This window comes from Chroicocephalus ridibundus, chromosome 10, assembly GCF_963924245.1.
Source record: "Chroicocephalus ridibundus chromosome 10, bChrRid1.1, whole genome shotgun sequence".
In the NCBI taxonomy this organism is placed as follows: Eukaryota; Metazoa; Chordata; class Aves; order Charadriiformes; family Laridae; genus Chroicocephalus; species Chroicocephalus ridibundus.
The window spans coordinates 20,587,182-20,603,699 of record NC_086293.1 but is presented as its reverse complement, the minus strand read 5'-3'; the positions used below and the strand labels follow the sequence as shown (position 1 = coordinate 20,603,699).

The 16,518-nt window shown below is 50.3% G+C and overlaps 1 protein-coding gene across 4 annotated transcripts; it reads right to left on the bottom strand.

The window, feature by feature from the left end:
* Nucleotides 1–1,362: 1,362 nt before the first annotated feature.
* KLF15 (KLF transcription factor 15) lies at nucleotides 1,363–15,488 on the bottom strand. 4 transcript variants are annotated; one of them, XM_063347996.1, is made up of 3 exons: nucleotides 15,158–15,488; nucleotides 9,607–10,714; nucleotides 1,363–3,411 (listed from the first exon to the last, which is right to left on the bottom strand). In XM_063347996.1, the coding sequence occupies exons 2-3, from the start codon at nucleotides 10,647–10,649 to the stop codon at nucleotides 3,243–3,245; spliced, it is 1,212 nt and encodes a 403-aa protein (XP_063204066.1). In that variant the 5' UTR covers nucleotides 10,650–10,714; nucleotides 15,158–15,488; the 3' UTR covers nucleotides 1,363–3,242. The 4 variants fall into 4 exon arrangements, with proteins under 4 accessions (XP_063204066.1, XP_063204064.1, XP_063204063.1 ...); XM_063347994.1 differs by lacking the exon at nucleotides 15,158–15,488 and adding an exon at nucleotides 12,218–12,918; XM_063347995.1 differs by lacking the exon at nucleotides 15,158–15,488 and adding an exon at nucleotides 11,864–12,912 and having other exon boundaries at nucleotides 1,364–3,411.
* Nucleotides 15,489–16,518: the final 1,030 nt, after the last annotated feature.

Genomic DNA, 16,518 nt, shown 5'->3' with positions numbered 1-16,518 from the left:
ATTGCCCAATGTTACAGCAATATCAGAACTCCAGATGAGATGGGGAGGAGACCGAGATGCTGGTTAAAATAAAGCAGCTGGTTTAATGCATGATGTCGATAGGGTGAGAACAGAAGGGAATCGGAGGTCCTCTCGGTGCAGGCTTGCTAATTAAAGCGTGTACGCGACTAGCACTCTTAAAACAGCTGTCCTTAGGACTCTGGTCTTCAGGCTGCATCTCAGGAGGTAACAACAGCCTGGCGCAAACAGAACTTACTCTGCCACATCCCTCGGTCCTCTTGTCGGACTGATAGGGGCTCTCTAGGAAAAATAAGCGGGGGTCTGGAGATCCCTGGCTCATCAGCTGGCGTTTTTTGGTGGCCGTTCATCAGGGAGAGACTTTAATCGCTAAGTGCCCATTAGTCTGAGAGTGATTCTTCTGGGAGAAGATCTGGACCCACTGCACCATTGCTCCCATGGAGACTCAGAAGTGATTTTAACACTTAGCAACGTTGATGGTTTCTTCTTCCAGTGGAGGCCAAGCAACCAAAAGCACAGTGGAAGGGATGTCCTGGCTTGCAGATCGCAAAAGCATCATGTTCATGCCCCTGTTGTTACGACTGGGCAGCAATGGTTGTTTCAGGACAGGTTGTCTTCTCCTCAGGCCTGAGGCATGCTTCGTACCACAGATCCTTCACATCACTCTTTCAGACATGGGATTTACAGAAGAGCCAACTGAAGCGCCTTGGCACCAAGACCTCCGCCGCGCTGAGCCTTTCTTTCACAATCTAATCCTGTGACTACTGGTCTTATTGCTTGCTCCTTCCATCCAAGGATTACACAAACGTAAATTAAGTCCCATAGTATCACCGTGATGCATTATTATCCCCATTTTACAAGAAAGGGAACTGCGGCACATGGCAATTGAGTCCTTTGTCCTCGGTCACACAGTGAGTCACCGTCAACAGTCTCAAGCAGCCTCTGAAGCCCTTGCTCTTTCACACTAACTACTAGAGCTTGAATTTCCTCAAAACCTGCTTGCTCTAATTTATTAACCACAGTTTTACTACAGCTGCAGACCTGTCCCACAGCAGTCAGAAACCACGGAAGGCATTTGGGTCCCAGCGCGGCTGCCAGGCGAGGCGTGAGGGCTCTGGCAAAGGGAGAGCTGAAACCTCTCGCGCCTCCCAAGAGCTTTCTGAGATGAGAAAAACTTCTGAAAGCAACTTCAGATCTGTTCCATCATCTCCCTGTGACCCAGCACCTGAAAAGTTATGTTCAGGTGAATCAAAATTTCAATGTCCTGATTACAGAGCTGGCTACAAAGGAAATTAATGAATAATAATTTCAAGAAGGGATTTAAAATTTCCATTTTCATTTTATTGTCAAAGTAAATATATTTTTATGAAGAACAAAAGAAAATATACAGAATTGTAACTTATGTACACTGGCTTTATAGGTATTTTTGTTTCCAATTTACACAAATTTTGATATGTTATTAAAAGATATTTTATATAGATATGCATCTATGTACAGTTTTATTTACATACATTCATAGGATGTGATATAGACCAGTCAATAGATGATAATTCATTTATATTAATTTCTAGAGGACAAAAGGAATGCATTCGCTTTAGCTAGACCTGCTGTTCTTGCACAGCGCGGGCTCCTGCTCTGCCCAGCGCTCGAATCGCACTTTCCTATTTCCCATTTTGCCAACAAAAAGACAAACAGATGCCGTCTGCAAATGGAAAGGAAATGCAACATCCATTGTAAAATCGTGCCTAATTACTGAATTCTATTTTCTTCTAAAGCTTCTTACAATCGCCAGAGTTCAAAAGGAAAAGCAAAACAAGAAGAAGAAACACAAACAAAATCACTTGCCTGCTACCATCCGATTATTTGTTTAAATTCCCTTCTTCGCCAGCTACCACACAAATTTGTTTCAGTTGGCTACTGTTCTCACCCATTCGCCCACCCTAGCTGCGTGGAGCTCTGACATGGCTGTTGGTCAGGAGAGGATTAGCGCTGAAGATCACCCTTGGACAGAAGACCTCACGGGGCGGTCCCACCAGGCCATGATGCCTCCCACCCTCCCCTGGGTACAGGTACATCCTACAAGACCCTGCCGGCCAGCAGACAAACGGAGACTTAGCTCCAACCAGCGAGGCGTTGGCTTGCGGTGGATGCTCGGGATGCCTGGTGCTCACCAGGACCACCGGGCACCCCCAGGGCTGGCGCTCTGGTTTCTCCCCCACGCTCACACAAGAGGAGAGGAGCAGGGACAGGAGCAGAGCTCAGCCATTCCACAAATGGCTTCCCGCTGCTTTAGGCGCTAGACAACAGCTCTTCTGCTAAAGACAGTGGGTGCTGCAAACCAAAGTCAAAGGAAAGCAGCGTTTCCTTCGATGCGTGGGCATCCTTCCCACCCCCACAGCAGCAGAGGACAGGAGAAGCATGCACACAGTACGCGCTCAGCCACACCAAAAAGGCCCCGCTCCAAGCCATTTCATCCAGCCTGAGCTTCCAGGTTTGCTTGGGATATGCCTTTGCTTAAATATATATATATATATGTATGTATGTATGAATATATATACATAAATATTTATATATAGCCCTAGCCAAGGAAAAGGTAAATGCGAGCCGGAGAAGCCAGAGAGGCACAGAGGCGCATTCCAGCGCTCTCCATACCCTGCCTCCCCCTGTCCCCGACTCCCACTGTTCCTCCTCCTATGGCCAGCCCCTACAAATCCTTGGCTCAGGCGACCCAAAAACAAAGGAGTTGTTTTCATTTCAAAAGGAATTTGCTGTTTCCAAACTGGACAAATAGAGCAGCTTAATAAAAACTCACAATGAATGGCCTGTACATGAGCAAAGCCCTTAGGAATGCCAGGGCTATAATTAACTAGCAGCAAGCAACTCTTACATTTTCCTGTGCAGCAGAAAACAGCTAAAAATAAAACACTGTAATTTCCAAAAGCAGCAGCAGCAAAGGAGGGAAAGATAGAAGGAAAGGAAAATAACATCCTTAAAAAAAAAAAAAAAAAAAGACAAAAGGAAGAAGCACCCCCCTCCCTTGACCCAAAAAGAACTTCATTCTCAAATCATCTTTAAAGGACATGGGACACTCAGACGTGGTGGTATCAAGTAACAGCATTGACTGTTCTGCGGAGACAAATAAATTATCACTAGAAATATAGTGAGCAAAGTGCTGTCATCAGCTGTTGTAGGATGGCTGGGCGGGAAGGGGAAAGCGGGACCAATCAGTTCACGGAGCGGACGGAGCGGTTGCTTCGTGGGAACCGATGCACCTTGACATGTTTGGACAAGTGGTCACTTCGAGCAAACTTCTTCTCGCAGACAGGACACTGATAGGGTTTCACCCCCGAGTGGGAGCGCCTGTGCCGGGACAGCTCATCTGACCTGGAGAACCTGCAAGAGAAGAGAAGCCTTTTCAAATAAATGGTTTTTCACACTGCTAAGTCTCTCGCGGGGGGGGGGGGGGGGGGGGGAGGAGGAGGGGGCGGGGAAGTCCCCTCAGGTCACTGTGAGACTTCGCTTGTGGCAAAGCCCAAATGTACAAAATGAAAGGGACACACAACAGGCCCGGTCTGGTCCCAACCATCGGTCAGCAGCAGTGATGGAAACACACAATTATCAGCCTCATCCCACATCATCTCTGGACTCGGAGCAATGCATGGAGACAACGTTTGTACCAACCTTGCCCTAAACCCGATAACATGGGTACAGCTCAACTAAAACAGTGCTGCTCGTGATCCCTCTGCCAGTCCCCTTCAAAGCCCGTCCCACAAACTCTCTCCTGCAAATCCAAGCACGGACCATTCTCAAGCAGAGATAACAACCAACATCCCGCAGGTGAGGTCTGATCCAAGCTCCCACTGGCACGAGCACGACAGACGCCCAGTAGTTGCACCTAATTTGAGGTGGACCCCAGATAACAGCCAGACACGTCGGTACCCAGGAGCTCCACGGCTCATCAGACCCAGCTGAAAAAGCGGCTTTTGTACCTGTTCCTGCAGGCTAAATAAAGAGTCATTAACAACTCAGTACCAGAGATGCTCAACAGTGTAACAGCTGACAGCCAGGTGGGCCCCGATGGCCATTAGCATAGTTACTTCATGGGTAAATTGAAATCAAGATTGAGCCTTTAATTACCAAAATTGTCTCCCAGAGTCATTTCAATGTTAGATATTTCCCACCTTCCATCTCCACAGAAAAATCCCTAAACAACCACCGTGAATCCCACAGGTTTTACTGAACCCAAATGAGCTAATCTTTTGGTCTTCACAGCAGGGCTGGATCTATTTCCAGCTTGGACCTGACCGGGAGCCACAGGGTTAATTAATAATGCCACACTAAACCAGCCCTGTCCAGATGGGTACAAAAAATTTGCTGCCTGACAAAGGGCAATTAAGTGCTTTGTTGCCAGAGCAGTAACAAAGAGCAGCACAGAAAGAGAGCTTGCAAGAAACGGTATCAGCTGTTTATTTACAATAAATAAATGAAGTCATGGGCACTAGCTGAATAAATGGGGGAAAGAACATGTAGAAAAATGCACCCTTCTGGAGCAAAATATCACATCACCAACAGAGTGAATACGCTATTTTTATGAAAGGGGGAAAACAGGACTGCTGGGCTCCTATGAATAAGTCCTTCATGCAAGAAAAATAAATTTCCACATAAAGGTTTTAATTAGCTCTGATCTCCCGCCACCAGTTGAGGAACAGGGCGCAGGCACTGGGAAAGCTGGGGATGGTTTCCACAGTTCCGCAGCTCTTCGGTCTGGTGAGGCTCTCTCTACCCAGAGCGCTCTGCAGCCGCTCAAAGCAGATGCAGATACTTGCCATGGGTAAGATACGGCGTGGACTTATCTCTCCCAGCGGCATTTCTAGGGGAGGTTCCTTCACCCATTCTCTTGCTTTTCTGCCTGGTCCTTGCTTTGGTATCCCCATGGTGAGAGTCAAATGCACCATTAAGTGCAATAGACAGATGCCCTAATGGAGCCATCAACCTGTTCCTCACCTGGGATGCGTCTTCTTCATAAAGGCTGCAACAGGGCTTTCTCTTCGCCCTAGTACCTGCTTTCTCTAGCAACCCTGGTCCTTCCAGCCACGGCTTCCCAAAACTACAGTCTGGACCTGGGAGCAGCAGGGCCAGGGATTTCTCCCGAGTCCTTAGCAGTGAGCTAGTCCCAGTGCCACATCCCTGGAGGGATGCTCTTGTAGAGCTACGGATGAGTGGGACTAAACATCTTTACGGAGAGGGCGGCACGTTGCCTGTGCAGACTGCCTCAGTGGGACTCAGCGCTGGACAAGGAATGGACCTGTTGCCAGTGGTGGCAACCATGTCCAGGGAAAAGAGGGAGCAGCGAGGGAAAAGGGCCTTTGCAAAGAGCCGTCCTCTTATATACTGGCTTATCACTCAGAGAAGGAGTAAAACCAGATGTGGCCGGGTTGCCTTGTCCCATGTCCTTGGCCATTAAGGTCACCATCTGCAACAGAAGTGCAGTAGCACATGGCTAATTCTGCACAAGAGCTCCACAAGTGCATTTCAACGGGGATTGCATGGATGCTGGGGGAGAAAGAGGCGCATATCAGGAGTGAGCAGCTCCGCTCATACCCTGGGAGCTCGGATGAGTTCATCTGACAAAAATACGCTCTGCCTCATAACGATGTCCTTAGCTGAGGAGGCGGGAATGTTGCAATACTGTTCCCCAGCAGTCACAGAAAGATCAACTTACAGAGCCCACAGAAATAAACCTCGAGCTGTCGGTGTGTTTACAAAAAAACAACGCAAAGGTTAGGACAAGGAAGCCGGGAGGATCTGGTGGCCTGGCTCTGCAGTGAAATGGTATTTGCAGCACATTCTGGCACTAAGATCACCCCAAGAAAACTGCAAATCATACCCAATGGAATGCCACATTCAAACAAACACAAGGGACCCCCAAGGAACACCTCACTATCCCAAGTCACTGCCATTTGCAGAAGGATTCCTCCTTCAAAAGAAAGGAGAAGGGATCTGGGCAATCCCAGAGCAACTAGAAGAATCTGCCTCATCCTTCTGTCTAGTAGGACCCCAAAGGACCTGTAACTACATCTCCCTTGGAGACAAATCCTAGAGTTCCCTTGATGTGTATGATGTGTCCCATGACTCCTGGCCAAACAAGGACATCACTATGTGGCTCAATAGGCAAGAAAGGTCAACGGTTTCAGCCTAGTACTCCATGGTCCCTACCATGGCCACCAGCCATTGAGACTGACCTAGGCTGTACCTCTCCTCCGCAGCGGAGGGGAAGCTATGGATTCATCCTGCCCATCCCCAAAGCATGGGTATGGTAAACCAGCACTCCTCCAGCACACCTGAAAACCCCTTTGCACAGCACCAGCAAAAAAGGCCACTGCAGGATGCCACACATGGTCCTCCCCATGCTCACCTGGTCCCATGCATTACAAGCCTTCAAACCCTCCCTACCAAACCAGGCAGAGCTTGCCTTGCACGTTGTCACCTGCGGAGCCAGCTGCGCCTCCAGCGCGGCGATGTGGCAGGGCATTTGCAGGCCATTGCCTAATCCCCCAGCCCTCACAACACCTGCAGCTTTGTACACTGCTGCGCCAGGGCAGGGAAAGCCAGAGCTGCTCCTGCTCCGTGCCACGACACAGCTGCTGGGGACCGGCCCACGCCGCTTTTCGGTGGGGGCCGTCGCAGGAGCAGCGCTAATCAGAGGCTGCCCTGTGCCAAAGGTACGGGCTGGCAGGGCACGGATCAGCGGTCCGACCGGTACAGCGGGCTATTGAACGCAACGGGTCACCGGCCACTTATGAACCCCTCTCTGCGACCAGCCGAAAACAGCTCTCGCCCTGTGCCAAGGAAGGGCACAAGCAAGCAGGGTTCAGCCTCCTCCAGGGAGGTGCTTGGGGCTCTCCAGCTGTCCCAGGGGTCAGCAAAAGGGTTTGCTGTGCGCACACCCCTACCTTGGTGCAGTGAAAGGGTGGAACTTCACCACAGCAGGACTGCCCAGAGCGCTGGGGAAGCTTTAACCCCCGCAGCTCAGCCCCTTCGTGCTAGGCAACACTTTGTTTTGGTTTTCAAACTACTATCTTCAGTGAGGTCAGATCTTAAGTGTCTTCGGTGAAAAAATAAATACGCAAGCACAAGAATGCAGGGAAAGGAGGGGGAAAGCAGAGCCCAGCAGTGTTTTAGTGCTTAAATTCCAGATGATATAAAACTGGGAGCAAACAGAGAGTCCAGATGCGTTTGACTTAAGTCATGTGAGATCACAGCTCTCGCTGAACTTCTGGAAAAGGTAAACACGCTTTATTGATGAAAGGGGACTGAGCAATTCAGCGCTCAATTGGGTCTGGCCTTTGATGTGGGAGCAGCGCACAGGGGATGTGCGGGAATCTCGGGATGGTGCTACGGATTGCTGCGAGCGCAGGGAGCAGCTCCTCAAGCGCTGCCTCTCCTGCCGGCTATACACCTGCCCCCTCGGAGCAGAGCCCTGCCAAAGTTTGGAGGTCTTGGGGACTGGGATACCAGCCTGGGCTGTGGAATGCACCACGACAAACAGCAACAGAGAGTTTGAAAAGCCCTCCCAGCAGCTGTTTGTGGACAGCACACACGTTCCTCATAGCTAAGGTTGATTAATTTCTCACTCCTGTCGGGCTCCTCATCTTTAAAAAGTTGTGGCTGACAGAGTGAAAGTTCAGGGTGCTCCCGGTTGCGGGACCTGCGCTTCTCTTGGCCCACCTTACGCCTGCATCCTGCTTTTGATCCACACCATTCGCTGTAATGCGAATTTACGCAAAAAGGCATTTACGGCTCCCGGTGTAAATTCAATCTCCATCCCTTACCGCTTAATATTTTTTCTAGATGTCCCTCTTGGCTTTGCAGCCTGAGAAACGCCAGCTCTGTAGTAAGACAGAGCTGGAGAAGGTCACCCACAGGCAACACCTAAAGCTTCTGATCTTGAGCCACAAAAGTCAGTGGTATAAATCTCAGCGTGGGTCAGACAAACCCTCACGTGCCACATGCATTTGTCACAAAAAGTGAGAGTTTTGCTCACATGCCAGCGCAAGGAAAGCCAACGCGACACCCACAGGCCCGTTCCCAGGCAGGAGGCCCGTCTGCTGCCTGGGCGCACGTACTCTGGCCACCAGACGAAAAGCAGCGAGTGCCTCTGCTGCAGGTCAGGAGCGAACCAGCCTGCGGCGTATGGGCCCATTCAGCTAAACAATATGGCTTTAATTTCAGCGCATCCCGAGCGGCAAGCCACCGAGCAGTGCCACCAGCACCAAAGGAAAGAAAATCACCACCAGTTTGTAGAGCCACCAAAAAGTGAAATGGGGGGGGGGGGGGGGGGGGGGATAAAAATCATCAAAGTAGTTAATTGTATTGATCTCCTCAGTCCCGCTGAGGGGCAAATTTCAGACTGGTCCCATTGGGGAGCGGAGGATTCAGCCCCATTCCGACCTTTTCCCTCAAACCAATCCAGCCATCTCTAAGTGCTGCGTGTCTCACATACTTGCATTTTTACACAACCCCCTCCTGTTACTTTTTACCTCGTCTGTTCCCCGTGGTCACAACCCATTTCCTCATTAGACACTGCTCACTGAAGCTCTGCAGGATATTCTTTGAAAGAAATCTGGTTTAATTTAATACAAGGGAGTTAAGATTTTGTTTTCTCCCCTCGTAACTTGTGGTGCTGTATATTAACGCTTGCCAGCAGACAGGCCAGTGATACAGCTAATTGGAAAGATGGAGGAAGGCTTCTGCCAGTTTTCTTGAAATAAAAAGTTGATTTTTTTAAACAAAGTTTTGATTTTTCATCTAGTATTAAGAATATAATGAAAAAATAAAAAAAAAAAATCAAGAGATACCCTCTGCGAAACGTTTTGCTCAATCAAACCGGCAATCTTCCGTTCAAGCAACGCTTAACTCCACCTCAGCCTTCTGGTGATGTTGTTACATCTGACAGCTTTTTGCAACTTTGAGTGGCACCCACGCATTTTTCTGAATCAACGCGGAGAATAAACCCCAGAGCGTGCTGGCGTGTCACCGCCAGCATCTCCAGAAGGAGTGGGATGAAGTGCATTTTCTATGAAACTGCACAGAATACCGCTTTTCTTAACCATGCTCGCTTATCACAGCCCTTCAGTGACGACGTCCAGCCCCGTGCGGTGGGAGCCGCACGCAGTGGTTCTGCCCTACACCATCCAGTTCACTTACAGCCCTCAGCGGGTACCAGCCGAGCATCTGCTGCGGCTGCTGTGTTGCAACCGGACCGATGTGAACGCAAGGTATTGCCTGCGGTAACAAGCTTAACCCGACCCTCTTGGAACGAAACGCTAATTACGATGGACTACTTTTATTTTTTTAAGACATTTAAACAGCTGATGCCAGCAGATGATGCTCTGCTGTTTAATTTATCAGAGCCCCTGGATTACCTAACAGGAAGAAAAAGGTTCTTAAATTCTCAAACCAACCGAACGAGTTTTGGGAACAGAAACCCTTTATAAAATCGGAGCGCAAACCTCCTCGCTCAGGAGGTGGGGTCAAGTGAGCAGACAGGGGAAGGGGGGTTGGGCAGTGCTGCACCCCAATACTAACCTCCATCCGCAACCCGGCCACGTGCACGCAAAAGGCTTTTCTCCTGTGTGCCTCCTCAGGTGGGCTTTCAAATGGCTGCTTTTCGTGTACATCTTGGTACAACCAGGAAAAGAACATTTGTGCATTTTAATGAGTTCTGCTGCAGGGTTCTTTTGAAATTTCTGACCCATGATGATCCCCGTCTGACCCTGGATCATGCCTCCTGGCCCAATTGGCTTGGCGGCGATGGGGACGGGAGCAATGCGGACAAATTTAGAGGACAAGTTCAAATTGGATGACTGAACTATCTGAGGCACAAGGGCAAATGTCTGTCCTTGGATGTTGACTAGGAGCTGTGCAATTTTAATGTTCTCTTGTGCTGGTCCTTGGGAACTGGGGCTCGTGTTGGACTCCTGTTTGATCTGTACAGGCTGAATTTGAAGCATAACTGGTATCCCATTCTCCAGGGACATTCCTCCATTTGAACCTTGGCCACCTTCCGTCGAACTGCTCAACTGTTCATTTTTACTCTCTTTTAAACTAGCGCTGGGTAACATATGGTCTTTTTGCTGTAGCGAAGCAACAGAAACTTGGCTGCAAGCTCTCAAGTCCTTGGTCTCGCTTTTAGGTCTTTCTTTGAGCTCCAACTCCATGTTCTCCTCCAGAAATTCCTCAATTTCCTCAAGCGTGGGCTGAAATGGTCCTGAGTCTTCCATATCCACGGCAAATTCAGGCAACCTAAAGTACTCCTCTTTCACTATCGGCTGAAGTCTCCTTTTGTCCCACCATGATGCAGCGGTGTTCCCCAAAGATGCCTGGGACAATAAGTAGTCTAAGATACTGTCCTGACCTTCTGCACTGGACGTGCTTCCATAGCTGGAGCTGAGAACCTGGGAGTCAGGGCTGGAACAGGAACAAAAGCTGGACGAGTCGCTGTCATCTTCTGAGAGGGGTGAGGGCAGCATTTGGTAGGACCTCACCCCTGCTGTCATGTCCCCAAAGTATCCAAGAGAAGATCTTGTAGATGAAAAGGATTCATCAGTAGGCAGCAAGTGATCCACCATTCCTGGGCGATCTCTTACGGATATCCCAACAGCATATACCAGGCGGTGAAAGTTCAGGTGAGAGCCTGAGCGTAAGAAAACAAAACAGCAACAGTCAGAAGTCGGTTTAATCATTTATCTCCATGAGCTAAAGCTCGTAAAGCCCTCCAGCTCGCAGGAAAGTCCAAAGCATCCAGTCTCACTGAGCACACATGCTGCTACACGCGTTGATACGTCTGTACCACCCCCTAAGGACTGTCAGGGCCAGAGCGTTTTGCAGGATTGCACCACGTATTTGCAAAAGAATTCTTTCAGAAATCATTTCCCAACTGTGTGTGCTCTAGATTTACAGCTCCCTTCCAGAATATTGCTGGCAAGAGAAAATAAATGATGGGGTTTCACCTAACAGTGAAACCTAGAGCCAAAGAAGGGAATGGGGAGAAAAAAAATAATAAAGTGTTGAAATTTTTACCACCCAAAAAGAAACAAATAAAAAAAAGAAGTTTATTGCTGGTGGCTATAAAATGCAAATCCTTTCCTTATCTTGTAGCTTTCCACCAACCTTATTTTTAACTTCCTCAGTTCCACAAATATAGGCTAATCAGCATAATGCAAGGATCAATCTGTCAGGAGCCAAAAATATTTACTGTGCTTCAGCATTTACTAGGCGGATTTTCCCCCTCCAGATGTAATGAATCAGTGTGCCAACGTCATCATCACCTGCACTGCCCTTAATAAGGCTGGCACTGTGCTGAGCTAATTACCACGTCCTGGCAAGCCAGCTGGTGGCTGGTTTCACCCCATCGCTCCATGCTCCTCTCTCCCTGGGTACGGAGATCGCGGTGATCTGAACCTCCTGCCAGCTGCTAAACTGGGAGGGCTCGTGTGGACCCCCCGACATCTCGTCTGCCGTCACCCACGGCGGGCAGCCACGCTCCCCGTTTTCCCCCTCCCCGTGCCGAGGCAGCGGGCGGGCAGCATCCCGCAAGCCCCTACCCACGTGAACCATAATCCCGCGGCAGCCCCACGGAGGCACAAGGGCAAAACCCATCCTTCCTAGCACAGCCCACCGTGACGCTCGCCGGCAGCGGCGACCGTCCTGCGCTTTCCCAGTTAAGCCAAGCAAACTTCCTAGAAAGGTTTCTGGGGAGGGGAAGGCAGGAGGGACATCTGCGTCTTTGTTTTCTTTTTTTTCCCCCCGCCGCCAGAGGAAAAAAAAAAAAAAAATTGCTTACGGACAGAGACTATGCCTCTTAGAGAGCAAACGCAGAGACCTCCGGACGGAGCGAACACTGGCCCTCAGTCATTCGCTCAAGGTGACTGATTGAAAACAGAGCTGTATATGTGCATAATAAAACAACTCTTTCTGTGGAAGGTATGTGGACTGCAGAGATAGAAGTCATTTGATCAGCCTATGAGGTTTTGTGTGTGTGTGTGAATTCGGAGGCATGTGACCCAGCGCGAAGGAAATGCCAGTCAATCTTGTTACACGCTGTCATTTTCCACAGGCTCTGCCGCTGCGCTTTGGACGCTTTGCCATGAATAGTCAATAGCTCCCAGTTTTGTGCAGGGAAGGGGATGGTTGTTACCGCTATTGCCGAGCATCCTTGCTGCCTGATCTCCAAAATTTGCCCTGTCTTTGCCTTCTCCAGAGAAAAATCAAAAGGCGTCTATGTGCTCAGTGCTGCAGTGAACGCAGAGCGAGATATTTTACACAACACTCTTAAAAAGCTCCATCCCATTGGCGGCATCTATTAATATTTCACAGGAAAGGGGGGGGGACGGGACACATATTTCTTAAAGACACAGCTTCCTCCTTCATACGCACATGGAGGAAGCAGGGGCAGGTTGAAAGACAGACTTAAAAGTAAGATTGCACATTTTGCTGGTATGCATGGCCTGTCAGTCAGCTACGCCTCTGAACCGATAATGAAATACCCACATGTGCCGAACACGAGGAAGTTCAAACAGAGGTTAGTGCCTCTGTTTTGTGACCTTAGCCTATAATCATGTCTTATAGTAAAAGTGAAGAGTCAGAAGAGAGGAACTATTTCTAACACACAGGTCTATTTTTTTAAATCTCTGTCGGTGGAAAGTTCCTCCAGCAGCAGTCCTAGGGCTGAGGTATTCCCCGTTTTGAAACAGAAAACACAATCTGCTTCTGAGAAGTTTGTACTGGCTTCCAGTAAGAATTCACCCAAGCAGCTCGTTTCTGTCTTGCACCAGGAACTGGTGAAGTGTGGGGCAGAAAGGAGGACTCGCCCTCCGATCTGTTCTGATCCTCCCTTCTCTGTCTCCGTTGTTCCAGCTTGAACTTCGGAAGAATGGTGCTGTGAGAGAAATCTGGACTGCAACGTGGGTTTTTTTTTTTTCAAAGAAAAGCTGGCGCGCTCTGTGCGTGCGGGGAAAGAGCCTGCACCAAAAGCAGTTGGTAAGGTTCTTTTTATTAAAAAAGAAAAAAAAAATAAAGTTCACGTTTTCTTTACATGGCTGCGAAAACTAGGAGGCCACATATCAAAATATCCATATATTCCACTGGGAATGGAACTATACCCTAATTTGAATGAGGCCTGAAAGGAGGGGGGGGAAACCCGACGAACTCCTAGCAACTGCTGGGAGCGACGTCCCTCAGCAGAAAGCAGCCAGCACGCTTATTTCCCCAGCTCTTTGGACAAGGAGCAATGTCACTCGGTGTAACCAGAGTAATTTTAAGAAGAGAGGGGACTGTCAGAGGCAAATAGATCCGGGCCAGATCTGCTTTCTGTGCACTCTCAAAACTTGCAGAGCAGCCAAGAAGATTTTGGGGAATGCCTGGAATGCAGGATCGGGCCCGGGCTATATTTTATCCTAAAGGCCAGACTAACAACCAAAAGGCTTTCATCCCTACTTCGCCTGAAGACACGGCCAAAACCAGAAGATTAAAAAACAAAAACAAGAAAAAAAAAGGCAGGACTACACAAGCTGTGAAAACTGATGGTGCTGTTTACATAGAGCACTTTCATCTCTAGGAGCCCTGAAAACACGTTAGAAATGTAAGCACCTATAGAGGGACCTCAGTGCCTGAGCCACTGAAAAACAGCTGCTTCTGGAGTGAAATACAGCAGCTGTTCAACAGCACACGGCAGCACGACCGTCTCCAACTTTGCAGAGTTCCCTGGGTTGTTATGATGTCCTTTCTGCCAGAAACATGTTCTGTTTAAAACCTGCCCGTCTAATCGCCAGCTGAAACAAAATAACAAGAAAAAAAAACAAAAAAAACGACCAAAAAACAGAGAAGGTATATTCTGACTCAGAGTAACATTAAAACATGAAGTCCCGTGAACTTGCTGAAAACACTGGGACATATTTCCCAGCTTGTCATTTCGGGATGGTCAGTCCAGCGCAACTGATAGCCCAGCAGTATATGGGCTCTGATACGCCGCCAGTCATTTCCTATCTATGCTGCTACAGCTTTTTCTAGTTTAGGACTGATCTCTTTAGGGTTTTCTCTTGTTTCCCTAGAGGATTTTAAATCTGTTCAGGCTGACTCCTGCTCCGCAGACAGAGCCACAAACCAGGCTGTGAACCAGGCCCAGCGTTTCTAAGAAATTAAAATGGAAATGCACAGGGGGGGGAAAAAGCCCCAAAAATGACAATATAATAATAACAATAATAAAAGAAGCCAAGAGCCAGGAGGAAATCTATTCGCTCTCATCCCTTCTGCAAGGTGGCTGCGCTGCTCCCCAGACACGGAGTGGGGCGGGGAGGGGGGGGAAGAGGGGGGTTGTTTAGGGTCTCACGCTGCTTTTTTCCCAAACCCACCACCTCTGGGAAGCTCCCAAAGCTTCATTTTCTGGAAACTATCCCCCCCCCCCTTCACCCCCAAACTTTGGCTTGCACAAGAGGAAGCACTTTATCCGCCGCGGGCGCTGGCGGCGCCCCCCCCCCCCCCGCACCCCGGGCTGCCCGCCCGGCACCCCCCGGCGCCCCGAAACAACGCGCGGCATCAGTGATGCGGGCCGGGGGGGGGGGGGGGATACACACACAATTCCCACCCCAGCACAAGCACAGCCAGGTTTACACGGCTGCAAAGCATTTGCTTGTTTGTGGTGGGGTTGTTTTTTTGTTGTTGTTGTTGTTGCTGGTTTTTGGGGGGGTTTAAAAATTATTGGTTTTATTGTTTTCCTGCTCCCTCCATCCCTTTTCAAGAGGCTTTGTGGGGCCGAGCTCCCCCCCCCCCCCCCCCACCTCGGCGTAGTCCCCAGGTCGCGATGACCGGGAGTAACCCCACACACCCCCCCCCCCCCCCGCCTGTCACACCATGTCACGACACAGCTCCAGCCTGAAAACAGCCCCCCACCCCTGCCCGCAGCCCGGCACCCCCGCGCCGCACCGCCGGGGGGGGGGGGTTTAACCTTCCACCTCCCCGTGACCGGGCAGCAGCGGCACAAACACCACCGCCCCCCCCCCCCACCCCGGGTACCGGTGCGGGGGCACCGCTGGCGGGACGCGCACCCGCGCAAACCTCCGCGCCCCTCGCACCCCCTTACCTGAACTCCTCTGCGAGCCGCGGAAGGAGGGGGGGCGGCGGGGTGGGGGAGAAAACGCCAAGAGCGACCAGAAGAAGGCAGAAACAATAATTTTTTAAAAAAAAAAAAAAAAAAAAAAGCGAAAACAGTGATAGAAATAAAAACCCCAATAAAGACGCAAAATTAAAACCACCGAGACGCGGCGGGGAGCGGAGGGGGCCGCGGAGGGAGCGCGGAGCGGCGGGCGGCGGGCGCAGCTCCCCCGGGAGGCGGGTGCGCGGGTGCGGAGCGCGGCCCCGCGGCCGTAGTACTATATCCCCCGCACGGGACGGGCGCCCGGCGGCGGCGGGGGAGGCCGGGGAGAGGCTCGACCGAGTCCGCAACCACCATTGGCCCCGCCGCGGCGGGGGCCGGCCCGACACCGGCCTCAATGGGAGCCCGGCCCGGCCCCCGGGGCGGTGCTCGGGAGGGACAGCACACGGGCGAGCCCCCGCCGGGGCCGAGCATCCCTGGAGAAGTGTGTTGGGGGGGGTCCGCACTGCTGGAAGCGTGCAAGCCAAGCCCCTGGGCACCTCCAGGGTGCCGGAGGGGTGGAAGTCGATGGAGAGGGATCTGCTCTGGGTTTCGCTGCTGACTCGGTGGCACCAGCGGATCGTGATGGTGTGGCTGGTGCCGGGCAAAGCCCTTCGCTCTTCTGCCTTCCCTTGTGTAAAATTGTGGCTGTTTTGCTGTGCTCTTTGGAAAGAGCGAAATATTCCAGAATAGTAGGGTATATCTTAATTTTAGGAACGTAGTTATGATTAAGCTTGTCAATCAACAGCAAGTACCTCGGTAAAAGTTGTTGATTAAATATGGGAGATTTCTTGTTCTGAAAAACTTAGAATGAATGGGATTTTCCTCTCAGATGGTGGAATGTAAGTATCTCGTGTAAGCTGTCGCTGTGGTCAGGATATCTCCTCAATACAGAGGCCAGTTGACCTAGGGATCAGTTCATCATCATGGGGACAAACTTTTTAGCAGGGCCTCTTGCGATAGGACAAGGGTTAATAGTTTTAAACTAAAAGAGGGTAGATTTAGACTAGATATAAGGAAGAAATTTTTTTCAATGAGTGTGGCGAAACACTGGCCCGGGTTGCCCAGGGAGGTGGTAGATGCCCCATTGAACGGGGCTCTGAGCAACCTGATCTAGTTGAAGATGTCCCTGCTCATTGCAGGGGGGGGGTTGAACTAGAGGACTTTTAAAGGTCCCTTCCAACCCAAACTATTCTATGATTCTAAGTCCCTGGAGATCAGCAGGTCCCACACCCTCACTCCTGCCCCATGGCCTCACGCCTGCCCCTTTCCTGCCCGCCTGCTGGAGCTTGATGGGGAGCACGCTGGAA